The sequence below is a fragment of the Typha latifolia genome, chromosome 12 (assembly GCF_019914945.1).
Source record: "Typha latifolia isolate L0001 chromosome 12, TyphaL0001v2, whole genome shotgun sequence".
In the NCBI taxonomy this organism is placed as follows: domain Eukaryota; kingdom Viridiplantae; phylum Streptophyta; class Magnoliopsida; order Poales; family Typhaceae; genus Typha; species Typha latifolia.
This window is the reverse complement of record NC_133097.1, coordinates 7,233,118-7,259,207: the sequence shown is the minus strand read 5'-3', so window position 1 is coordinate 7,259,207 and position 26,090 is coordinate 7,233,118. Positions and strand designations below refer to the sequence as shown.

General features: G+C 37.6%; 3 protein-coding genes across 8 annotated transcripts; 2 read left to right on the top strand and 1 right to left on the bottom strand.

Moving 5' to 3' along the window:
* The first annotated feature begins 1,474 nt into the window (after nucleotides 1-1,474).
* On the top strand, nucleotides 1,475-16,475 carry LOC140799301 (uncharacterized). Of its 6 annotated transcripts, none has more exons than XR_012110976.1 (8): nucleotides 1,479-2,619; nucleotides 2,701-2,916; nucleotides 3,004-7,116; nucleotides 7,290-7,489; nucleotides 7,585-7,673; nucleotides 7,810-7,986; nucleotides 10,917-10,983; nucleotides 16,410-16,475. XR_012110976.1 is itself a non-coding variant. In XM_073153567.1 (7 exons), exons 2-6 carry the CDS (start codon nucleotides 2,413-2,415, stop codon nucleotides 7,664-7,666), a joined length of 4,818 nt encoding a protein of 1,605 aa, XP_073009668.1. In that variant the 5' UTR covers nucleotides 1,475-1,697; nucleotides 2,365-2,412; the 3' UTR covers nucleotides 7,667-7,673; nucleotides 7,810-8,134. The 6 variants fall into 6 exon arrangements, 4 of the variants coding, with proteins under 4 accessions (XP_073009668.1, XP_073009670.1, XP_073009667.1 ...); XR_012110975.1 differs by having other exon boundaries at nucleotides 16,266-16,475; XM_073153567.1 differs by lacking the exons at nucleotides 10,917-10,983; nucleotides 16,410-16,475 and having other exon boundaries at nucleotides 1,475-1,697; nucleotides 2,365-2,619; nucleotides 7,810-8,134.
* Nucleotides 16,476-18,418: 1,943 nt separating this feature from the next.
* Nucleotides 18,419-20,104, top strand: LOC140799119 (uncharacterized). Its single transcript, XM_073153269.1, has 3 exons — nucleotides 18,419-18,556; nucleotides 18,641-18,967; nucleotides 19,719-20,104. The coding sequence occupies exons 1-3, from the start codon at nucleotides 18,487-18,489 to the stop codon at nucleotides 19,817-19,819; spliced, it is 498 nt and encodes a 165-aa protein (XP_073009370.1). The 5' UTR covers nucleotides 18,419-18,486; the 3' UTR covers nucleotides 19,820-20,104.
* A 971-nt stretch (nucleotides 20,105-21,075) lies between these two features.
* Nucleotides 21,076-24,697, bottom strand: LOC140798935 (eukaryotic translation initiation factor 3 subunit F). The gene is made up of 6 exons (XM_073153027.1): nucleotides 24,360-24,697; nucleotides 23,199-23,278; nucleotides 22,487-22,716; nucleotides 21,750-21,871; nucleotides 21,554-21,667; nucleotides 21,076-21,453 (listed from the first exon to the last, which is right to left on the bottom strand). The coding sequence occupies exons 1-6, from the start codon at nucleotides 24,579-24,581 to the stop codon at nucleotides 21,364-21,366; spliced, it is 858 nt and encodes a 285-aa protein (XP_073009128.1). The 5' UTR covers nucleotides 24,582-24,697; the 3' UTR covers nucleotides 21,076-21,363.
* Nucleotides 24,698-26,090: the final 1,393 nt, after the last annotated feature.

Here is a 26,090-nt window from a genome sequence, read left to right as displayed (position 1 = left end):
AAAAAACTATTGTGTCAGCATGGTTGTCCGCACAACTTGCGCCGTGATATATGTCGTGCCATTGACCGGCGCGTGCACGCATGGAAATACTTCTTGCTTCAAACATCATCAGTAGATAGAAGGTGGCAAATTTTGACTTGCCTCGATATGAAGTTGAAGCATTTAAACTAGTTTGAGATTAAGTTAATTGGGTACATATCATGAATAAGTCAGCTTGTCTAACATGTTTATTATAGATGTCATTTTTGTGTTTAAAGGCAACCAATTTGACTCAACTAACCCATTGAGCTTGAGTATAAATTTAAATTTAAATCTCACTCATAATTCTTAATATGCACTGTCTAAGATCCCTAATTCTCATGGCCACCTAAAAACCCTCTTTCCGTTTTAATGAGACACCATCATCCTCCTTCCCTATCTTTGCTCCTTTGTCTCTACCTTCCACCATGACATTTTTCTTCTTCATCTATGACCTTTTCGCTGACTTCCAAATCGGTTTGGCTTTGATCATCATCATCGCCGCCTCCTCGTAGTTGCTTCTATAAAATCTTGCTACCATCGTGGTTTTTGTCCTCCCCCGTTACTTCCAATGCCTACGATCACTCTATCTTGTCGAGTGCCACTATTTACTTGCCCAAGACTTGACCGTCGTTGTTCACAGCCATGCCATTGCAATAGTGAGGTGATCGCTGTCGCAACATATTTGGATTGGTGGGTGAATGGGTTAGCCATGTAGATTGGTAAGAATAAATTTGGTTAATTGGGTTATACAATCGAGGTACATTTATATGACTCGATTATTATATGGGTTACACTAGTTGTGTGTCACTTGTGTAATAACAAATCGTGTTCTTGTTTAAATATTTTAACTCTTCTAATCAATGGGCTGTGAAATTGATCAAATCAGACTTGAACCCATGTATTCTGACCCAATTACCACCCCTAGTGGTAGGCTGTATTTCTAAGGATAATTAAATTTGTTTACATACTATTAGGTGTTGACTAACAATTATAAAAAAGTTTGAACTACAAAGAGGATAAAATGCCTAAGTTTAAAATACACAAAATAAATTGAAATTGGGCCAAACTATAGGGGGGTAAACCTGTCATTTACCCCAAAATAGAAAATACATAATGCCGAAAGAAAATAAATCATCAAGAGTTACTTGTAATTTGATATACCACTTACGGAGCTCAAAATTAAACTATTAATCAAGATCAGATTGCTGTTCCAGTGTGATCGAGCCTAATATCAATTTGAGCACGAGCCCATCAACCCAAATCCCGCTATTTCGGCCCAAAATGTAATCCGTTAAGCGCCGTTAGAAATCTTACTACCTCCTCTCCTAGTCCTCATTCGCTTCCGTTAAGAAGTCGGTTAGGGCTAACCCTTGGGAACGGGCGCACCATGGCACGAATCACTCCGTATCACCCCAAATATCTATAAAACCACATCTCTACAGTTCCCTTCTCCCTTCATAAATCTCCTCGGTTCTTCACCACCGCATCCTCTTCTCCGCTTCCTCCCACCTCTTCTACCCTTAAATCATTTCGTCACTCAAAAGAACTTGATCTGTCTCCCCCCTTCATCCCTTCGACGTCCCCCAAACCCGCCGTCGCTACTCTCCTCAAACCCTAGGTGGTGGTTAAGTCGCATCCGCTCTAGGGTTTAAGCTTTGCCCCGTCACGTGAATCAGGTACGAGTTGCAGCGAAACCCTGCGAGGTTTCCAGGTATGGATCCTTAAACTCGATCCATTTCTTTGGTGTGGTTATTGATGGAGGAGGCTCGATTGCCGTTGGCGACGATGTCGTTAATCTTTTACCAGGTTTATCTTATTATTTTCCGTGAGGCGTTTAGGGTTTCGTAGCTCTTGATAAGATGCTCGTAGAGTATTAGGTATCATGGCTCCAATGTCGATTTTTGATGCTTGTCGACTGCAGTACTGGAAGCTAAGATCATTATGGATGGACTTTCAGTTGGTCGATTTTTTTTTATTATCTAATAGTTTTTCTGTACTGATTACATCAGATTATTCATTTCCCATTTTGTTCTAAACTAGAGTTGAGTATTTGAGTTTATCAATTCTTTGTTCCCTGCTACTTTCCTTATTTATTTCTTGATGCAGTATGTTTGTTGAAGTAAATTTATACCTTGCCTTCTGCTGATTGTTACTTGTTTACAGTTCTCTGAATCAAATTTATTATTGTATTTTCTGAATACATTTTGTTAAAGCTTCTGTTACTCTTTAATAGTTTTTCTTTCTAATTATTCCATTTACTTGTACCCACAGTTTCATTATTTACCCTCTGAAATCATCTCTCTTTTGTAGTATTGATGGATTGTTAAATCTTTGTGTATGCAGGGAAATCTGAAATTTTAGGTCAAGCTAAGTTGGAAAAGTTATATCACCATGGGTTTCGATAACGAGTGCATACTGAACATTCAATCCCTTCCTGGTGAATATTTTTGCCCTGTCTGCCGCACGCTTGTCTATCCTAATGAAGCTCTGCAGTCACAGTGCACCCATCTGTACTGCAAACCATGCTTGGCTTATATAGTGGCCACCACTCAGGCTTGCCCATATGATGGCTATCTCGTGACTGAAGCTGATTCTAAGGTAATTATGTGCCATCTTTGTATCAAACCTCTTTCCAAAGCATTGGATACTTTCCTGATAACCTAATTATGTAATCTTCAGCCTCTGATGGAATCCAATAAGACTCTTGCCGAAACCGTAGGCAAAGTAGCAGTTCACTGCCTCTACCACAGAAGTGGATGCCAATGGCAAGGGACCCTGTCTGATTGTATTACACACTGTACTGGCTGTACCTTTGGAAACTCTCCTGTTGTTTGCAACCGGTGTGGGACTCAGATCATACACCGCCAAGTACAAGAACATGCACAAATCTGTCCTGTAAGTCTTGAGAAGTTTTGCAGAATATATTATAACTTGAAGGTTTGAATTTATAGCAATGATTCCTATTTTATAACCTGCATGCAGGGCTTACAACTCCAAGCACAACAGGTAGAGAATACTCAGGTTCAAGCTTCAACAACGGCAACTCAAGCAGCTGCCCAAGATCCATCAGCTGCTGCTACTTCAGCTGTTACAACTGCTACGGCAACAACAGTTGCTTCAACTGCTACTCCAGCAGCTACTGCAACACAGGTAACTTCATCTACTACTGCAACAGCTACAGCAATAAGTGCAGCTTCAGCCTCTACTCCAACTGTTGCTGCTGCAACGGCAGCTGCTCCAGCCCCTGCTTCTGTTCCAGCAGCAATTCTTTCTTCTGGTCAGGGGCAAACCCAGGTGAAAGCAGCTGCATATCAGCAAGCAGTTGCACAGGCTCCTACAGCTGACCAGTGGTACCAACAGCAGCAGCTGCAGTACCAACAATACTATCAGCAATATCCTGGATATAATCCTTATCAGCAATATCAGCAGTACGGCCAGTATCAGCAAGCCTATCAACAATATGTGCAACCACAAATGCAGGTTGCTCAAGGGCAGCAGCCTTCACCGTATGTTATGCCTCAACCAAATGCCCAACAACATCCCCAGCCTCAATCCTATCCTCTACCTCCGCAGCAGTCTCAGCCCCAGGTCCAACCTCAGTTGCAGCCACAATCTCAGGCGCAAGCAGCCCAATTGCAACCCAACCAGCAAAACCTCCAGTTGCAGCCGCAGCCTCAGCCAAATGCTCAAGTACAACAGATGCTGGCACCACAGTCTCATGTACCTCCCCAACAGCCCCTTCTTCAAGCACAACCACCAGCACATCCACCATCCGGTGCACAAGTTACAGGACAGCAATTTGGGCAGCCACTTCCCCAACCACTTCAAAACCAACCTCAGCCTCATGCCCCAGCACAGCCAGTGCAGCAGCTCCAGCCACCTCCTTACCAGCAGCTCCTGCCAATCCAACATCCACAACCACAACAACCGAACTTGCAACCCCATCCTCAGCAACAGCCCCATGCACAACCTCAATTGCAAGCACAACCAGCCTCTCATCCCCAACCTCATTTTCAACAACATATGCAGTTGCAACCCCATTCACAACCTCAACCTAATGCTCAGCTGCAGCCTCAACCCCTTCCACAGGCCCAGCTTCCACAGTTACAACCTCAGCATTCATCAACTCATGCAGTGACAGGGCATCAGTCGTATCCACAAGCTCAGCCGGTCCATCAATTCCCACCAGGTGCTCCACAGCAACACCCTATCCACATGCATCCTCAGCAACAGGGCATACCTCAAAATGCTGTTAAAATGAACAATCAGTTTGCACCACAGCAACCCCCACAAATGCGCCCTCCCCAGGGTCAATTTCCAGGGCAAGTCCAACAGCAATCAACTATGCTACCTCCCCAAGGGCCTCATGCAAATATTCAACAGCCTCAACAACAACAACTTCATCATCTTGTCAGTCATCATGCTCAGCAGGTGCAGCAGCATCCTGGCATTCATCCACATGCACCACACCAGGGTCTTCAGCCACAGCAAGCAAATGCCCCTTTGCAACAACCTGGCCAACCATACCAGCATGGGATGCTCCCATCCCAACCACCAATGCATCCGCAGCAACCTGTGCGTCCTCATGGTCCATCGTATTTGCAGCAGCAAGTTTCTGCACAGTCCTACTCACAACAGAGTGCACCTCAAGGTCAAGGTTTACCGGTCCATCAAGCTCAGGTTGTGGCTGGTAGGCCTACTATGATGATGAGTCATGGCATGACACAGCAGCCATTCCAGCATTCTCCTCGTGGTCCGAGCAAGTATGTACAGCCTGGTGTTACAAATCCTATGGTAAGGTCCTCTACTCATATGCCAACACCAGCGGAATTGCAAGGTGTACCACCTCACACTGCTGGGCAAGGTGCACCAATACTTGCATCCCCTGCATCAGTGAAGCCAACTAAAGATGCCCCTGAGATAGGTAAGGAAATAGTTCCTAAGATTGCAGAAGGGTCTGAATTAGGTGTGGCTAATCGTGTTGAGAATGAAGGGTCTGTGTATGCTGGCTCAGGGACTCTAAATTCAGACTCTGCTAGAGAGGGAAAAGCTGAAGGAGAGGCCCAGGGGAAGAAATCTGTCAAAGTTGCTTCAGAATTGGCACAACACAAGGTGGAAGGTGTGGAATATGAGGATGCTGAGGCAGTGGAAAACAAGCCTGTAATGAAGGAAGAGGTTACTGATCCACCATGTGAGGGAACTGATAGTTCAGTTCCTTTAAAAGATGTCCAGCAAGAAAATGAGAACAAGAGCATAGAGGGTGCATTTAGTGAAAAGCCAGGTGCACAGGCTGAAGGGGACGATACACATGCTCAACCTGATGATGGGAAAGTCCCTATGCCAAGGGAATTGAGCTCTCAAATGGAGAGTACTAGTCAAAGTCATATCTCACAAGATCAGGGAACTGGGAATATTGCTGGCAGCATGCAGGCTTCACAACAGATGCCAGCACCTGGAGGTCTGGATAGAGGACAACTACAACAGCCTAGCCGCCAAAATATCCTTCCTCATGAAGGGTCATTTCCCCAGCCTGGTTATCACAGTGGACATCCACCCGAATTTGCTCGCCAGGGCCCCATATCTGGTGTGGTCCAAGGAATGGCGCCTTCAGGACCAATTCCTGGTCATGAAAGGTACCCTCCACCGCAGCAAACATTTTTTGCACATCCTTCAAACATGACAGATACAGCCCAGAGGCCTCCTGGACCTGCACAGCACATGCAACATCCTGGAGCCACTCAAGAAAGAAGGTTTCAGGAGCCGCCTCCTCCCTATTTTATGCAAGCGCATCGAGAAACTTTCCCTCAGCCACCACCAGGGCAACAACCGTATGGTTCTTTTCATTCTGAAGTGCCAGCAAGGACTCCTGGACAGCTTCAAGTTCAAAGTCATATGAATGTAGGCGGCATTAGACCTCATGGTGAAAGTGTGATCCGACCTGCTATGGGTGGGCCACCTCCTGGACTGTTTGATACAGCACGAGGACCTCCATTTGGTCTTGAAGATCAAGTGGGTCGGCCGCGCCCTGTTAATGCTTTGGAAGCTGAATCCTATGCTGCTAGGGGCCCTGGATTTTCTGATGGCAGGCAACCTGAGCCACCTTTTATCCAATCAGGCATGCTTAAGGTGAACGGAGTCACAGGTAAAGGGCCAGTTGGTAGCATGCACGGATCCTCTTTCCGGGAAGAAAGGATCAGGTCTTTGCCTGAAGATGGATTCAAGGCAGTTGTGGATGAAAATCATAGGCCATATCCAGTAGATCCTGGCAGGCGAAATGTCAACCGCAGGGAGTTTGAAGAAGATCTGAAGCAATTTCCTAGGCCAGCTCATTTGGATGGTGAAGGTTTGTCAAAGTTTGATGACTATGTATCTTCATCGAGGCCGTTGGAGAGGGGACAAGAGCTAAGACCATTTGAGAGAGCTCCTGGTAGATCTGAAGGGGTTCCTAGTGCCCTTCCTGTAAGACCATTGCTTCCTTATCAAACAAGTGGTCCTTTTCCTAGTGGCAGTGCTGCTTTAGATCAGCGCCCAATGGAGATTGGTGAAAGGCATAGGCATGTAGGCTTTCATGAAGATTTTGGAAGGATTTCTGGCCATCCTGATTTGCTCAGGTCTGGTGCGGAATTTGGTCATCATCGTATGGATGGCTTGCCACCTTTAAGAAGTCCAGGTAGAGAATATGGTAGCCTTCCATCAAGTAGGTTTGGATTGGCTAACCAACCACGGTTTGAGGATTTTGATGGCATAGAGCCACGTGGATTCGTTGAAAGATCAAAAGCTTTGAATTTTCCACCTGATCATTTTCTTAGAGGCATACCTGATGGTCCTGGAGGTCTTCGGAACATGGATCAGCTTGATCTGGATGGTCCGGATGTTCCTCGTTCCCACTTTCGACCTGGCGATTCATTTGGTTCCCGGAATTTGCCTAGTATCTTACGGGGTGGGGAATATTTGGGACAAGGTCCGTTGCGCTTGGGTGACCCTACTGGGTATGGAGGCTATAACATGCCAGGTCGTGTACATCCAGGTGATCCGCTTTTTGGCAGCAATTATTCTCGACATGGTTTTCCTAATGAAGCTGGCCATTTCAGTTCGGTGAGTGGTATCACAATGCTAACTATTTTAAGTCTAAAGATTATCTCTTGGTTATGCACATATTGTACTTTCTGCCATTTATTGTCATCATATGCATTTGTTTTTATCTTCCAAACAAACTGACTGATCGATTATTGTTTAGAGCATTCATTTGATTCATTTTCTCATAACAGGTTTCTCTTCGTGGTGACATGGATACCTTTGAGCACCCAAGAAAGAGAATCGCTGGGAGCATGGGGTGGTGCAGAATATGCAGAGTGGATTGTGAAACTGTAGAAGGCTTAGATTTGCATTCGCAGACAAGGGAGCATCAAAAGACGGCGATGGATATGGTTTTAAACATTAAACAAGAAGTTGGAAAGAAGCAGAAGTTGTGAGTACATCTTTCTTCTCATGCGTTTCTGCTTCTGAATATTGATTTGAGATTTTGGGGACTGCTAATTTCTGGAATTTGTTTTTCCTTACTAGGAGTTCTGATGAGCAAGCATCAATTGATGATACAAGTAAATCTCGGAAGGCGAATTTTGAGAACCGTGGGAATCGGCAGTAATCTTACGGTAATGTACTGACAGTTTTAAAAAATGCATTACAGTATGTTTATAATGGAGATCTATACTCTTCTCTCAGTTCTTGTTATGTGTGTGAAGTGCAATATTCTCACTTGGGTGTATATGCTAATTTTTTATTCTCCAGGTTGCTGCTAAATCTGTGAAATGGTTCCTTGGAGCTGAAATTTTGTGACATGTTAAGACTGTGTTTGAGAATCTACAAGTATTGTGTGGAACTACTTATTTGGATATCCAGGGATGTCTTGGCTGCATAGTTGTTGTTGCCAGTTGTCAGTGATAGTCTGATGAGTTGCACTAAATGGTCACTAGCTTATCTTTCTTTACTGTTTAATCGTATGACTCACTCTGAGAATGCTTTTCTGAGTATTGTTGAACTTGCATATTTGATGGTTACGACATTGCCTTATTTATTGGTTTTATCTGAAATTTAACATATAAACTTTAGCACACTTTGTTTAGTGTTCAGGAGGAATTAATGTCTCTCACCATGGAGGTTGATTGGCTTCGCTGCAACATATTCTTTCTTCTGTGATTCATACATTTGATATTTACCCTTTTGTAGAGAACAGTGAATTTGGCTGTTGTACTTACCTCTCCTTAAATGGATTCTGTGTGGAATTGAGATCTTTTTAACGTTTAAGTTCAGGAGTTATCTCAGCTTATCCTCGGTTTGTTTTTTTGGTATAACCTTCATCACTTTGGTTCACGACATTTTATAATACCTTGTCATTTTATTGTGGTTGATATGGTTGCAGATAAACGACTTATCCGAATCCTTGACTTATTCACAGTTTTGGATGATAATTTACCTAATAAATGCATTCCTCTGTTCGGTACAAAACATGCAAAAATAAAATGCCCACACTTATCACTGACCTCCTACCATCTTGATTTGCCTTATTTAAATAATGAAGAAGACACCTTTTCTCCTAATGCTGTAGCCGTGTAGGTAATGATCGTCCTATTTCTTTTGTTTTTTAGTTTGTCTGCACTTTGAAGTCTGAAGCTGCCAATACCTTGTTAATAGTCTCACAATTAGCCTTCGAATCTTATCATCATCTTGCTAAATTGAATGATTAGTGCTTAGTATGCAGTGGTAGGTGATATGTAATTAAAAGAGAGTTAGAAGTTAAGATACTTCTTGATTATGACCAAATCATTACATTTGTCTTAATTCTTCTAGGATCTATTTTCTTATTCTAACTTTGGTCCAACTCCTCATCCCATCTTAGTAGAAATGGCCATTGATACCTATATGCCTTAGTCATCTTAATTATTACTTGATGCTCCATAAGAATGTTGTTTGAAAGTTTCTGTTCCTTTTTCTTACTTCCCTGTAGAAAATGAGTCTACTGACCATTCTTTCCTTTTTTTTTGTTTTGGTGATGAGTGTCACAGGCCATTATGACTTTAACTTAATTTTTCTTGGAAAATTTAGTTTTAGACAGTTTGACTAGTAGCTTGGAGCCTTGGATATATTGATTAATCACTTCCAACAATACCAAACCAAGTTACCAATATTCCTAGATTTATGTTGGTCACCGCATCTGAAGTAAATGATAACTTCTAGAAAAATAAAAAACCTTTGTAACTGTTATTTTCTGGCAATATCCATTTGTCATTGATTAAGATTCATTTGATCCATTCTTGAGTTAAATTTTTTTCCCTGTTTCTGACACAATTTTATCCAATTTGATTACATGAAGAACTAGATATCGACCAACAAGGGTATATGAATGTAATCCTGTTTGTTTATGCTGGACTATACCCACTCTTATGATATGGGGATTCAAATGATCGAGTCAGTGTCACATAAATTTGTATGACCTTTTGTTGATATGTTTATTTACTGAAGAAGCGCTTCTTATGGGAGCACTTTCAACTTGTTTCTATACGCGTAGAGCTAACTTATGACTAGTTTCTAACCAGCATGTGGTCTATTAGGACTAGAAATGTCTTCCTTTAAACTTTAGGATTGATATTTTATCTTTTTGTTCGTGCTAAATTTCTGGACCTCATAGTGAAGCTCTATTAAAACTGTGGTTGGCTGGCATGTTAACACCAGGTTCTCTCATCTCTTAGTTTTATTAGCCTCTCTATGTGAGCTTTTTGCCTTAACTGACCTGCTTGATTTAGGAGCTCCACGTATACTTTTTTTAATGATTGTGGATTAACACTCTTTTCCAAGGCTAAATTGATTGTAACCTTCATTGCTGTCCACATAATTTCAGTTCTTGAGAGATGTTTTTAAGACACAATTGATATCAAAACTCTTTCATCTTTCATTTCATGATTGAAAGAAATTATGAACCACAATTCCTAATTGGAAGATAAGATACAAGGAAAGGAAAATCTTTTACCTATATGTGCTTAAGTTCTTACAAACAAGGTCGTGTATGAGTGGCAATCATTTTATCTATATGTGCCAAAACTAATGCAATTAGGAAAATCTGAATTTGGTTACTGTAGTTTAGAGTCTTGTTGTATATGTCTGCACATCTCCACCTCAATTCTATTTCATCGATTTTGGCATCATTCTGATCTTCATGGTTAAGGATGCATAAAAATTGTTTGGCATTTGTGTCACAGAGGCATATATACGTATGAAACTCCGATCTCCCTTCGCTCAAACAAAGGGACTCGCTGCAGCTCAAACACCTGCACTTGACTCGCTCGGTCGAGTCCGATCTCCCGGTTTGTGAGAAGAGTTCTAGAATTTGTCGGGCCAGTTGAGAGAGAAAGAAAGTCGCTGTTGCCCTTGATAGAATACAGCTCCAATTTCACTAGAAATCTTGTAGCATACATGTCATGTTTGGAAGATTCAGTTATTAGGTAGATAATCTAGCCGGCTTGTGTTGGAGGGGTTAGGGGCCTTATGGCATAACTCAGGCAGAAATCTTTTGTGGGGAGGAGACAATGAGAATAGGTAATTGCTTGGTGTTCTTTTCTTATTTTTATTAGTAAATTACTTTTTTTTAAGGCTTAGTAAATTACGGAAACTTATGTGACCTACCCATTTAAATTGAATGGCGAAATGATGTTTGTTTGTTGAAGCGACTTCTTTTTTTTTTACCATCTTTTGTCTTTTTATTTCTATGAAAGTGATTCGACATACAGCAGAGTTTTTTTCTTTGTTCCTCATGGTTGTTTTTCCCATTAATTAAACACTGTTTATTGCTATTTTCTTCACTGAATATTGAATTGTGTTTTCTTTTTGTAATTGCAAAGCAGACCTAAAATGTTTAAGAAACTGCCTGCGAGAGTCATGCTTCCATACTGACATGGTTGTTTGGAAATGGTAAGAATGTCTTCATACTATGCTTCTTTGAGATAGTTTACATGATGAACAAAGTGTTTTCTTGTAGCCTATTCCTTTGTGGCTGGCGTTTTTTTAACTTTCACAGTTTTCATTTGATTTAGACACGTACGTACACTGTATCAATGATTAGATTAGGCCATTGGGCTTGGGGATGGTGGTAAGTTGACATTAGCTAGTTCTGTATAAGTTTGGTGTGGATTTAGTGAATGGCTGTTTAAAATGTCACCTGAGACGGAACAGTAACGACTGAGACTTAATGAAAACTAAGCTGAAAGGTCCAAATTGCAGTGGTCAAGGCTGAAACTTTCATGATTTCTGGTTTTGACATTTATTTTGGACCAGGTTAAACCATTACATTTTGGCATAAAATATTTATTTTTTCTAGGGGTCAAAACCAAAACTAGTTGAAACCGAAACTTCCAAACCACACAATACAGAATATCTGTTACCTTGGCAATTTTATGTTTTGAAGATCTGATATGCCTATTTGATGTTTGGAAAAAATGAAAGAAGATCCTTGGCTATCATATCAGCTTGGCTGAAGCACCAGTGGCTCAGCTGCTTCGAACCTGTAAAAAGGTAACTATGCTCCTTATTTGTTATCCATAACAATAGTATAACAGATCTCAAGCTCTATTCTTACGTTTGAACTTTTTTTTTTGCCCCTATCTCTCTATTACCCCACTGAAATGCATATCTTAGTTTCTTTCTTCAACCATCTTTGCCTTTTCTTGTTGTTCCTTCTTTCCTCTACCATGACCAGTGAAAATCCTTTCCTAGCTCTCCAGCTTCTTTTCATTATCTAACGCACTGATTCCTAGTTGGTCTGACCACAAAGGTGACATCTGTACCATCATCAGTTATTACTCTTCTCAGGATTGGTGATTGTTCACTAATCATCCATAATCTAAGAATGCTCTCCTATTCTGCTGTCTTCCTATTTCCATATTTAGAAAAACCTAGATCTTAGGATGGTTGTCTCTTTGCTGGGTCATCCTCAGCTTTGAGTGGGCTGGATATGGACTCTTTGTTCCAGATTAAAGTCTCATGGTGGGACATTTTGGGGTCATTATATGAACTTTGAGTAAGGGTCTTGTCTGATCAGTCAGGCCCAGCCTGCTTACTTGTCAATCTTGCAAAATGGCACATAATTGTGAGAGGAGTATGTATGGGCAGATGTCTAGTGATACTTTGCAAAATGTATTGGGATGGAATTTTCTAATTTTTGGAAAACGTAATATATGGAATCAAGGAGCATATAGGTGTGTTGCTATTATTTGTTAAGGGAGAAACAATAGCATATATATCTTGAAGTAACTCATTGGGCCATTGCTTGTGACAGAACTTCTAAAGAAGCTAGCTTAACTGGTCTGCACCGGTGCACTAATATTGTAACAGGTGAAAATATATTCTGTAGATACATTACTTATTTTGAAACAAGGAGGCAACTAATAATACTTTTGGAGAGTGAAGTTTCTAATTTGTGCAAAATATAACATATGGAATCAAGAAGCATATATGGCGTTGCTATTGTTTGTTGTGAGAAATGGTCTTAATACAGTTCTAGATGACTCTCAATGAGAAAAATACTAAATAATGAGCAGTTCTAGGATTTGCAATAGATGCCGATACTTCTCATATATGCAGAAGTTCTTTACATTAATATGATTACTCTCTATGCTTTTAAAATATATATATATATATATATATATATATATATATATATATTAAGGATAGGTAACATCAGAAGATGAAAATACAAGCATGGATAGGTGTAGAAGCAGTTGGAGCAGGCTTTAACATCTGAGCAAATTGAACTAGTGGACATTGTTGACCTGATACAGTGACTTGTTAGCTGCTTAGGTGGTGTATATCCATTACCTGTGAATTTAAAAAATTGGTTGTCATCTTGGTTTTAGTTTACTCCCATAACTTGAATATTTGTGCTGTTTTGTCTGTTATCATAATTCAGGTAAAAAAAAAATTAACGTAAAAAACTACAAAATAGATGTGGATAAATTTGCTCTGAACATGTTCCATAATAGAACATCAGTATAATATTTTATTTATATCATTCTTTGATGCCTATGATGTTCATCCCAGCTCATTATCCATAAATAGATATATTCAGGAGTCTCAACTGTGTCCTAGTGTACGAGTACCCTCAACGTTGGGTTTTGAGGGTGAAATTCCTCAAAGTATCCAAGAAGATTTTAATTTGACTGTTTAAAAGTATATAAGAAGTTTAATTAGTTCGGCTGCTTAAAAGTATACAAGAAGTTTAATTAGTTTGACTGCTTAAAAGTATACAAGAAGTTTAATGAGTTTGACTGCTTTGAAGTATATAAAAAGTTTAGTTAGCTTGACTGTTTAGAAGTATACAAGAATTTTAATTAGTTTGACTTGGTGCCTAAGAAGTTTAGTTAGTTTAGACTAATTGAAGGATTGGATACAATGTGTTGTTTAGACTAATTTTACTTGTTTCTTTCAATTTTAGCAATCCTTCAGAAGAATAAAAAACAACTTATTTCTTTTCATTATCTATTGTGGAAGTTTTGCCTTTGATGGATCTATCTTTTTCTGCTCACGTGTTGTATCCTCTTTTAGTATGTTTTGGTTCTTTGGGTTTACAACAAAATTGTGAAACTTTGGTGAAACCACCACTCATTTTGAAACACCAATGTTATCCTTAATTCCTGCTAGGTCAATGAAAATCTTTAGCCTTATGTAACAGAGCATTTATTACATAAGCTATTGAAGAAGAAAATATAGAATTTTGTGTAACATTCATGCATGGGGAAACAAATGTTCCCTTATGAAGGACCTAGTTTAAATGGTCTCTTATGTTCATTTGGCTCATTATTTACTGAAATTTATTGCTATTCTTTTCTTGCTAATTGTATGCTGCTGGATCTTTTGTCTGCATTAATATGGTATGAATCTATTAGACATTTAGACTTCAAACTTGATGATTGAGGGACATTCAATGCAGATAAAGATGTATTTCTACATGACTAGTTTGTTCAGTGGTAGTCTTCTCAAGTGTATTGTGAGCTTTAATAATAACTTTCATTTAAAGATCATGTGGGCTTTAAGTGATGACCCTTAACCAGTAATTAGGGCCTCCCTTTTCTTCAGTGACTCCTTATTTATCTGCTGTCCAGAGACTGTTACCTAGTGATTGTTGGTCATTCACTCATTCGAAATTGTTGAATTGAGATTGTAATGCAGCATATAATGACATTAATGTATAATTACAATTATACTTTGTTATCTAAATATGATTTTACTTTAGGTTGGAACTATAAATTTCTATTGACTGTCACATCAACCTACATATTCTAAAAGTATGTTGGTTTCCATGAGCACAACCTTAAAAAGGCTTTTATTGGAAATAGGCAGTGAAGAATTTATTCTTTTTCAGGCTTTTTCTGGAAATTCTTTTGTCTTCTCCTGTTAAGGCCTGTTGTTTTCATATAGGATTTTTTTTTTAATTTCTTGGTTCTATTTCTGAAATGGTATCTTGATCAGCTAAAATTGTATGAATTCAACTTAAAGGATTTGTTCTTTTTGAAATATGTTGCTTTTTCAGTATGAATCAAATGCTGGAACTACGGTAATCATATGAACTGTCAAAATTGTTAATTTATTGAGTTAGTATTTGCAACTCACCTTGAACCTTAATCTGATGTCAGTTTAATGTGCATTGATATAGTATTTAGATGAGCTGTCTGAAAGAATTCTCATATTTGAATTTCTGCACATGTTGATCTTTAATTTTTGGGATGTGACATTGCCCAAAATATTACGTACAGTAATAACCAACAATCCATGTGGTATTGGGAAATAGGGATACACAAGTAATCCCTATAAAGCTTTAGTCTTTTTTATGGAAGATCTGATTGTGAATTAAAGTACTCCCCACAATCTACTGTCACATATTTTTCATATATATCTGGTTAATCTTGTGTGTTAATACTGGGATTCATGTGGTAGGTAGACTCTTCTCTCTTTTAATTGGTAGACATTGAACTTTGGTTATCAAAGATCCTTTTTTATGAGTTTTTGGTGATCAAATTCTGTGGATGACCATTTACAAGGGGAAGGTAATTCCCATTTCTTCTGATCTGCCAGGTTTAGTTGTTGGTAAATGAAAAGTTTGCAATCATCTTTTCAGAGCTATAATATTCTTCTTTTATTGTCAAATCATACTTTCATATCTTTCTAGATTCATTTAGCAGTCCGCTATGATATAATAGGTTTTTACATCGAGATCTTTCATTCATAGCAAAAATTTTGTTATTATGTCTTGGGTGGCTGCTGATGATGATGATCGATGCCCAGTGGCAACTGTAATTGGTCCAAGGATGCGCTCTGACATCCAATACAGTATTTTAGATGGTTGATGATTGGCTTGTAGAGAACTAGTGCAATAGAAAAGTATACCAAGAGATAGAAGACAAAAGATAACTTAAAGGTGATATGTATTTGGAAATCTGACATATGTTACTCTTGCTTTTGTTAGGCTCTCAATTCATCTAGTAATCTGTATGTAATACTGCTGGTTGGTGTATGAGCTTTATTACTTGAGATGTTTTTTATCTGGATTGGGAAGGTGGATTCATTATTGAATGTGATTTAGTTCTATTACTTAGATCGATTCCCTTTTAATAACACATCATGCTACAATGGGAGAATATGATAAAGCAGTCCTTGGTTCTTGTTGCCAGTTCCGGTCAGAACTGATATTTCTTTTTTCTTTTATCCTTGTAATTTAGCTTCGAACTTATTTGAATCCTAGTTACCCCCAAGCTGTCTTGACATGTCCGCTGTGGTTTCTTTCCTTGAACATGGATCCTTCTTTTGGACCATTTTTTTTGGCATCGATTATATATATGGATCAGTAGCCAAATGTTATACAGTAGAGAATTTTCTCCCGTGGATAGAATTCCGATACACACATTCCCACTGAGTAAATCAATTTCAAAGGAACTTGAATCTGTAGGACACACTTAAGTCAACTAGCAGCATATGAAAATAGAAGAGTTTATTTATTTTTCAATGCCCTGTACTTTAGTAGGCATACCTCATTGGTTAGTCAACGCTACTTTCTATTTTGAGGTGCCCTGTTTCAAATCTATGATTTTTCATTGTCGCTGCTGTAGAGACTTATAATTTTTCTTTCTACTCGGTAACATATTTTACATTCTTTTAACCTATTCCATCAATTTTATTATCTTTTTGGTCTTTTGGAGCATCAGTGATTCCTAACTCTTCTAGCTACCTTGCACGTTGGGCGGTGAAGATATTAGTGGGGAGGACAATAGACAAGCTGCTTCTTCGTGTTCTTGTTTTGCCCTTGCCTTTTGTTTTTCCTTCTTTTTAGCATTGTTGTATTTTGACAGATGATGTGATCACAACCTGCTGTATTTTCACTAACGAGGAAAGTGAAGATAATAGCTGTCTACAAAGATCCGGAAACATGGTACATGGTTTGTTTGAATGCTGTGATCTGTTCTTCAGGATATAAGGGTACTTGGCAAATTTTGGTCTGTACACTACTCAAAGCAGCATACGAACCTAACCGAGAGCTGCGGATTACATCATCCTAATCTAAGTCGGGGTGGTCTCCACTCTAGATACGCTGAGAATCCTAATCAAGTTGCTTTTGCCAATTGGTGTTTTGACTGCTCACCGAAGGGATTTAATTGGTGTAGCATTTCTAATAACCATCCTGGACATGAGCTGATATTTAATTCTATCCATCCAATTATATTTGATAATTCATTAGGGGAGTTAATGCAATTAGTTTGCTCAGTATGAGAAATGGTATGTTATGGTTGATGAGTGGTGTTATTAAGATTAATAGAATATAACAATATGCGAAGGTTCAAGTTTCTTTTCTTTTTTTCTTTCGTTGTGGTAATGAGTGAGTACTTATATGGTGTTTTACTAAATATTGGCATTCGAATTTGGGAATGTGCTCCGTTAATCAATTGAGCACTATACATTTAAAAATTTGTTGGAGTGACATAATATTCGTTCAATTTATTTGTACAATTCTGAAATTGGTCTGATAAATCTTCAACTAACATCCAAATCACGAAATTGGGGGTGATAAAAAAAAAATTGTAATTATTTTCTTTTCTGTTTGGGAAAATGCATGCCTCAATAACATTTATCTGATGTATTTTAAAAGAGAACTTTCGCGCATCCTACCGGCTCTGCTCTAATCAACGAATAATTTTTTATCTTTTTCCCAACGCACAACTTGAATAGAAACGTAATTTTTCGTCATACACGACCATCGCATGCCTCCCCGCATCCATAGGAGCTTCTTGTGCTCCCGGGAAATTCGTAGAAGAATGTTTCTAGCAATAGATTAACATGGTCTCCATCACTGACGAGCGAAGCACATCGGCATAGGATTTAGTAGAACTTTTCAATGTCTTCCTTTCTCTCATAATGAGGGATTCAAAGCTTGGGAAGCTTCAAACGCGTCGCTTTTATTTTGTCAAGCAAGGAATGTATCGAACTTTAATTTATCTAATACCAGGAACTAAATCAAAAAAAAAAAAAAAAATCTCTTGTCCATATTCATAATAAATCAACAAAGAGTTGCCCCTATAAGATGTATATGAAAATTTATCAAAATCACCCTCCATATTTTTCTATTATTATAATTGTTCCCATCCTAACATTTCATATGGTTAACGTTTGATTTCTTTATTTTTCTTTTAGGGCATCAAAAGCACCTCTGTTAACTTTAACCTAACTATTATTTCAAAAGACCTAAAACTAAAATATTTAAAATACCTATTCTTTGGCTTTATAATCTACTTCCCTTATTATTTTTATCTTTACCATAAAAGTCGTACTCATTGGTGTTAAGATCATTTTACTTCTATAGTTTGTTTAACTTATTTATGTCTGTTAAAAAAATTTAAATTACTCACTGGGGTCCTTTTAAAGCATTAAAAGCAAATTGCAGGTTCAATGATAAAAAAATTTATGATAAGATGCAAATGATTAAAAAAAAAAAGTGAAAACTTTAAGTAAAAAAATTAACAAATGTAAAATGTATCGTATTTTTATAAATTTATTAAAAAAATATAAGTTTGGTGAATATTGGACGGCAGATTAATCGATCGTGGATCCAGCACAGTCACGTCCATATATATTTTATGACCACATTCATAAAATCCATCAAAAGTATCTAATTTAATCTTATATACTACGTGTCAGCTAACCATTTCTCCCAAAGCCTTTGTTGCGTAACCTTATTGTTTGTTTACATCATCAATGGCCGCGTCTATGAGAAGAAAAAATAAGCGAAAGACTCAACGCTAGAAGCATGCATGGCCTTCGATCTCTTCCTATATAAACCAACATAACTTAATTTCCCACCATCTCCTCACAAAGCTTAAAAGTCTTTCCCTCGAAGATTACATCGAAGTCTTAAAAAGGGAAAGAGTTGATCTAATGGCTTCCTCTTCCAAGATAACTTTGTCCCTCGTCCTCTCCCTCTCCCTCTTCTTCCCTTCTGCTCTTGGTATGTATATAATTAATCACACTTTGCATAGTATTAATGGCTAATAGTACATATAATATATAATATATAATATATAATATATAGGTGGTGTAATATGTGAGGATCTGCCGCAAAAGCTATGCGCATTCTCCATCTCGTCGACGTCGAAGCGGTGCGTGCTCGAGAGCGTACCGCACGAGCGCGGCACGGCCGAGTACCAGTGCCGCACGTCGGACGTGGTGGTGGCGAAGATGTCGAACTGGATCGAGTCCGACGAGTGCGTGAAGGCGTGCGGCGTGTACCGGAGCACGGTCGGGATCTCGTCCGACGCGCTCCTCGAGCCGCAGTTCATGGCCAAGTTGTGCTCCGACGCTTGCTACAAGAACTGCCCTAATATCGTTGACCTTTACTTCAATCTCGCTGCTGGAGAAGGTGACTAGTTCTCTTTTCTTTTTCCTACTTTTTTTTTTCTTCTTGTTCTTTTTCTTTAAACGTGCAGTGATGACATGAAAGGAAATGGAAGAAGGATGCAAGAATTCTGAGAACCAGGAAATATTATAGTTCAATTGTAGGGATAATTACACCCGGGACATAAACTATTACCCATATATATATATGATTTTATTTATTTCTCATGGCATTTTTTATTTTTTGAAAAAAAAAGTAAAAAATTAATTGTGTCCTACTTATATCAAATAAAATTCGGATTCAAACTCAGCAACACTTACATAATTTAAACCTATATGAACACTATCTTATCGATATTTTTCATGTCCCATTGCCTCACTTAATAAATATAAAATCTTTTAAATGCAATTCATATTGGTTTGACCACGTCACAGGTGTGTCATGTGATTGAATTTAGGTGCTTTATGAATTATTTTTAATGTTATTTAGAAAAAGAGAAAAAGTTGAGTGTAAGATGTGAATACTTAATATTTTTCATTAATACAATCAGAGTGGTGAGATATATTAAAATAATTAAAAGGGCCAAAGTAAAATAAGTCTACTTGAGATCGGCCTTCGAAATTCGGGACCTGGGAACCCAAACTAAATAAATGGAGGGCATAATGATCTCGTTCGTGTTACCTTTTGATAATACTATGCAACTATTTTGATTAATCAAAAGATTTATTTCCTCGAGATAAAAAAAAGAAGGTTAATCACAAGATCCGATGTACAGGTGTCTTCCTGCCTGAGCTGTGCAGGATCTCATTCCCAAATCCCCACCGTTCAATGAAGGAGGTTGGATCCGGTGCTCCTGCGCCTGCACCAGCTCCTTGATGCTTCTTGCTCCTGCTCCCGGTTGCTCTTAGCTATAGTGTTATACGGGTTGGTTGGTGATTTATCTTGGTGAAATATATACCGGAATAGTTGTGTATACTTTACTCGTGTAAAGAATAACTGGACAACGGATTGTGTGCTGCTTATCACTAGCTCTTCTTGTACTTATCGTATTATTTAGTGGATTTATATTTCTCTACCTGGCTATTGAATTCTTTTTAGCTCTCGCTTCTGTACTTCTATACCATGATAAATAAATATTTAAGGGATAATTTTTATTTGGAACTCTCCAATTACTACACATTTTTATAATACTCTCTTAATTTCTTTTATACATAGATTCCTTATATTATTAGAAATCTCTAACTCCTCTAACTCGGTTAACGTAGTAAAGATAAAAAGACAAAAAATAGTCCTACATTTATAATCTTATTTTGGTATATTTATATTTCTCTCTAGTATAAAGATTATAAATTTAGTTACAAATGAGTATAATAACATATGAACGGAAAACCTATAAGAAATTCAAAAAGGGTTATATAAAAGTAAGCAATAGTTTAAAAATCTAAGTGAAATTATTTCTATTGTTAACCTAATATCTCGCGGCATTAAGTTTGTTCCCCAACAGTGGGTAGTAACTTGGAGTCTACAATGTACACCGTATCTAGCCTTTATGACGTTAATTTAATATGAAAAGACCAGCTTGTCCTTTTATTTTACAATAACTAATTAAAAATATTTTTTTTCTTTTTTTTTTTCAATCCTTCTTTCTGAACATTACCAATATTCTAAAAAGAAGTAATGTATAAAAACAAAGTGGTCAAAAATTTCAGTTCTAGAAGAAATTACCTCCATCGTTAATTTTGAAGCAAAAAAAAACGGGGGGGAAAAAACCTTAACAGTTGCGTACAGGTAAAAATTCGAAACTGACTTTAAATTTTTGACCTAAGTATCAGGGAACAAATATAATTTGGGTTATGGGGCTTCGCACATCCCACATCAAATCCTAAACCTTAGCCTGCTTTATAATTCGTTCTTCTCTCGTCTTAATCAAAGACACCGAGGATGGCCTGCTTCTGGTTTAGGCATGCTTATTGGTATAACAATCAGATCCCAAGGTGGCATGGGAAACGATAATCGCTTTTAACGAGCAAATTATAGCTTTAAATCCTCCAACAAAGAATCCAATTGTTCACATTGCTGGTTAACTAATAAGAACAATAAGTTATCCAGAACATTGGATAGACTTCAAAATGTGACATAAACGCACAATATCAATTTATCACACGTCTAACCTCAAAATATAGCTTAAACAATCCCTCTTACATAGTATGCTTAGTAATATAGAGCAAGAAAAAAATTCTTTACTCAAAACATTGAACATGATGCATTCATGTTTCAGGAGACATTGTCCAAAAATGCAGCCAGAGTAAGCTAACCTAAAGACCTCACGCTATTTAGATAAATAATACAGCTGACAAAAATACAGCAGCAGAAAAAGCATCAGCAAGTTACCAGCTTCTACTGGAATTTCGAAGAGAGAGTTACAAGACCTGAGCAGCTGTGTTCAATTTTTCAGCTATGCTAAGCTGTGTCCTAGTGAGACTTGACAGGTAAACTAATGCAAGATTGTCCTGTAACGAAAACAAAGAACAAAGAACACATTTGTGATAAATGGAGCCGGTAAAAAAGAAAAAAGTCTAAAACATTGTATTGAAAGGCCAAAATGCTTACCTGAATTCTGTCATTAAAAACCTTGTCAAAAGCTGCTGGAGATATTTTTGGCATTGAAGACAAAGTGTCGGCAATGAATCTCCCAATGTTATTATCTGGTGTTACACGTCCTTCCTACAAAGTGAGACAACGAATAAACTCACCAGTCTTAGGAAAGGAAATTTAGAATTTCAAGGTAAAAGTTAAAGAGTCTTACTACTACACCATCTACATATTTGTAGACATCATCAATAAGAGCATGCAACCTCTCCATTGAAGACTCCATTCCTTCAAGATCATTAGGAAGCTTATCCACCATTGTCGTCTTTAAGACATCAACTGTCAAGATAGAAAAGCAATAAAATGAAGCAACAACTTGAATTGATGAGCTGATATACAATCCTTTCAATAATTTAAGCATTTTGTAATGATAAATTTCAAGAAAAGAAAAATAAAGAGGCAGAAAGTTTAATTATGCAAGAAAAAAAAGGAAATCATTCTCGGCCTTACAAAACTGAAGGGAAAAAATGAACAAGAAATCCCAACTCGTTAAGGAAATTGGAAGGCTGAAAATGACTGGATTAAATTTAAGCCTAGAGATGTCTGACTTGTCTTTTGATCTATCAACTTCCCTGAGTTAAGGGAATGACAACCCCAAAATTGAATTAAGCGATTATAGCTTCACAAAAATAGTGAGTTCATGGGCAATGACTGGCAAAAGTACAACTGAATACTGATTGATAACTGGTCAGGACTAGAAATTGGTCTACTGTTACCAGGAAGCAATTCTGTAGCTTCCTTTTATTTGAATTCAGGACAACAAAATCTCCTAGCAACCAAAAACTAAACACCAACAATCCAACCATAATGTAAAAGCAAATGTAACTTGATAAGACATTACTATGTAAAATATGATGTGGCATGCATAAATTAACTACTAAGAAAATGCAGTACGTCCAACTCGTTCTGCTTCAATCATCCGTAGATCAAGAGGAATTTCTTGAAATCGTTGAGCAAGTTGCCTATCTCCAAGGGACAAGTTAACAGAAACATAAGCTTTGATGGAAGCCTCCTGATTTCTGAATCCAGTATCAACAGTAAGATGAACAGGGTTTTGTGCTTCTTTTGAATAAAAATCGTGTATTAGTGTACTCCCGCCCGAAACACCAAAGCCAGTGGAAAACCTGCAGAAGGTACAATATTATTGCAGCTAGACAGACAGAATTTAGTAACATGAAAGTATATAATAAAGAACTGGGCCTTTGCATCATGCATAACAAATTTGACGAGCCACATCTTTATCTATTCTCACAGTTGATACGTAGTGTTCCTGAATTTCCTGTCATTCGTGGCACCTTTGACACAAATAAAAATTAAGTGCATTGGAAACTACACATTATCTAATGTAGTAATGCATACACTTTTTATAGTGCAATGTGCATATATAGCTAGCATAAATTTTGTCCTCTTCCAAAAAAGATGTCCTCATTATCATCAGATGTTGCATAAGATGCTGCCAAACAGAATATTGAATCCATATCTATCACTCATTGCAGTGCTCAAGAGTTCACAAGATTAACACATAAACATACTATTACATCCGAAAAGTATTAAGATGGATGAATGTCACAAGTAAGAAAAAAGGGTGAAATATAATTTTTCTTACCATCCAACTATCACTTCCTTTGGGTTCACCTTTTGGTGGGACATGTACATGTTGTGATGGTAATCAATATCCAAAGCAACCTGTTGTCAAGAATCTAACAGAATAAAAAAGTAGAAAGATGATATACATACTACCATTATGTGATTCTTCTTATGATAATAACTACAGAAAAGAAAAGGACTTAAAAAATAAACATAGTACAGTAGCAGATCCAAAAAGGTTACATTCTTCTTCAAAGTACATATACGGACATACCTAGAAGAGTAATTTGACTATTTTCAAGTAAACAGATAATAAAGCCCCTGATTTGAGGTCACCAGTTATTGTGGTCAAAACAAAATAAGATTGAGATTTTCCTAAATAGGTTATCTCTTCATTTGGTCTATCAACAGCGAAATGACTCTTCCAGTTGTTGATAAGCTTGGTGGAAAGAAATAGTGTTCTGCTCAAATCCAAGACGAAGTCACTACATACTTATTTGGACAAAAAGAGTCCAACGATAACTAAACTTTAATCCAGAAAGTATGCATCAAAAAGACAAAAAAAATGTACAACAAACCATTAAGCTCCAAAGTAAAAGAGAGTATACCATGTTATGAACTATAATCCAACATCAAAATCTGGTAAACAATTTGTTTCATATGCTCAATTGGGTAAGAAAAAAACGATATTGCCTAGAGTTATTAGATGAATAAAGATTAGTTTATTTATCTAAATTTAGGGCGTTTGACTTGCAAAATCATATGATTACAAGTTCACAGAAGTGTCAAATCGTAGTCCATTGAAGGTGTCTTTCTCCTTTTATTTATCTTCTCTCCTCTATTCCAATTTCTCTCCTTAAACCCTTCCACCAAAAAATAATATCCATGACGAATTCCTTCTACAAATTACGCATTGATCCAACTACTACTCACCAAGTGTTTGCGAGTCTTCAACCACTAATAAATATCCAAAAGCAGAGCAACGAAATAACCTCGAAGATCACACACGAAGATGACTAATTTAGTAAACTCGATGTTGCATTGAGAACATTTCGACAAACAGCTGGGTATTCTCGACTTGCAAACTAATCCAAAAAATCTTCAAACAGAACAAACGACAACAAATCGTTCGATCCCACCTAAACCCTAAGGGATCAAGAGAGAGAGAGAGTAGTAGTACCTGCTCGGCGGATTCGTTGTGGGGGACGACGTAGGAATTCTTGATCTCAACAGTGCCATCGGGCGAGACGGATCCGAGGAGGGTTCCGACGACTCGCTCCGCCTGGTCGGGTCGCCGCACGTAGCAATCGCAGATGTTGAAGAGGACCACCGGATGGATCCTCGCGCTGAAGCTAGTCGGCGACGGGAAGAACTGGAGCACCGTCTGGTTCGCCGATGCCATTGTTGCGGGAGCTCGGGGAAGAGGAGGAGAAAGGAAAGGCGCCGCTAACTATAGTATGCTTTCTAGGGTTTGGCAATTAGACCTGGAAAATAGAGCAGCTTCCGGCTCAACCTTTTCCTTTGGGCTGGGCTAGGCTACGTTGGAATTGGTTATGGGCAAATTTGGAATTCTTTTAAATAATAATAATAATAATAATAATATATATATAATTTATATCTCTTTTATTTTATTTATTATGAGACTCAAACATCACATGTGAATATTTGAAGGTGGGTGCCTGCCCTATAAAAGTTATATCTATGCTATTTAACAAAGAGTTGAATTGCAAAAGGCTTGAGAATATGACTCCAAAAATTTAAGTTAATTTACATCATTGTTATTATTAAGGAAGATAAATCTATATTATTGAAGACATTTCAATTATCAATAATTATTTTGCAAAAATTACTTTTAGACTTATTTATAGAAACCGAGCAGAGCTGGAATTTTTGACTAGGCGACAAAATAACAATATTAATGAAGGTATATATAATGATTAATAATGTAACATTACTTATTTTCTTAAAGTTTTACTCAAAGTTGTAGTTTTTTTTATTTATATACGACTCTTTATATATTTATCTCGAACACAATTATATCATATAGAGATTAGTAATCACAAAATTAAAACAATATGATAGAATATTTTAACTCACCAAATAACATTAAAGTAGATATAAAGATAAAATACCTGATACTTTGATCATCTAATCTCTTCTCTCATAATGGTTACTTGTGTTAAAATAATACTGAACTTCTCTTTGTTCCCACGGAAAAATCCCAAAGGATAGATTGGGGTGCCTTATTGAGAGTTTTGTAATAGCCTCTAGGCTATCTTGTTCAATGAAAAAAAATGATAACATCTCATACGACTTTCACTAGCTACAACATTTTTTTGACTAAATCATGGCTATTCTTCCTCACATATCAACTTCTCTACTTAACCAAGTGACTTGGAAAAGCTCTAGTATTAATTAGGGCAATTAAAGTAGCATCACCAAAATTAAAACTTTAGATTTTTTTATTATTATTTATTGTATCCATCTTTATCAACACAAGCGTAGACTGTCAAAGCACTCATTTATAAAAGAAGAGAAAGGGGGTCCTAATCACCCTGCAATATGGCTATCTTGCCATCAATGCCATGCATAATTTATATTTGCAAAATAATCTTCTTTTTTTTTTTTGGGTGCAATTGTGTATTTATTTTGCAAAGTTGCAATATGGAAATGGAATATTCTCAACCAAAAAAAGAGAAAGATTTTGTTATCTTTAAAACACACGTTAAAGTTTTCACTGTAATAAACTCTAAACATTCCTTCCACTTCATTTTAACTTATTCCAATATCAACACCATTCCCTCTTTCTCCGTATGGTTGAACTGCATCTGACCAAATCCCATCCTTCCATCTCTTTTCCCAAAGTAATCTATGTAAACCAACTCCTATGACCTATCCCTCGTGCACGAAT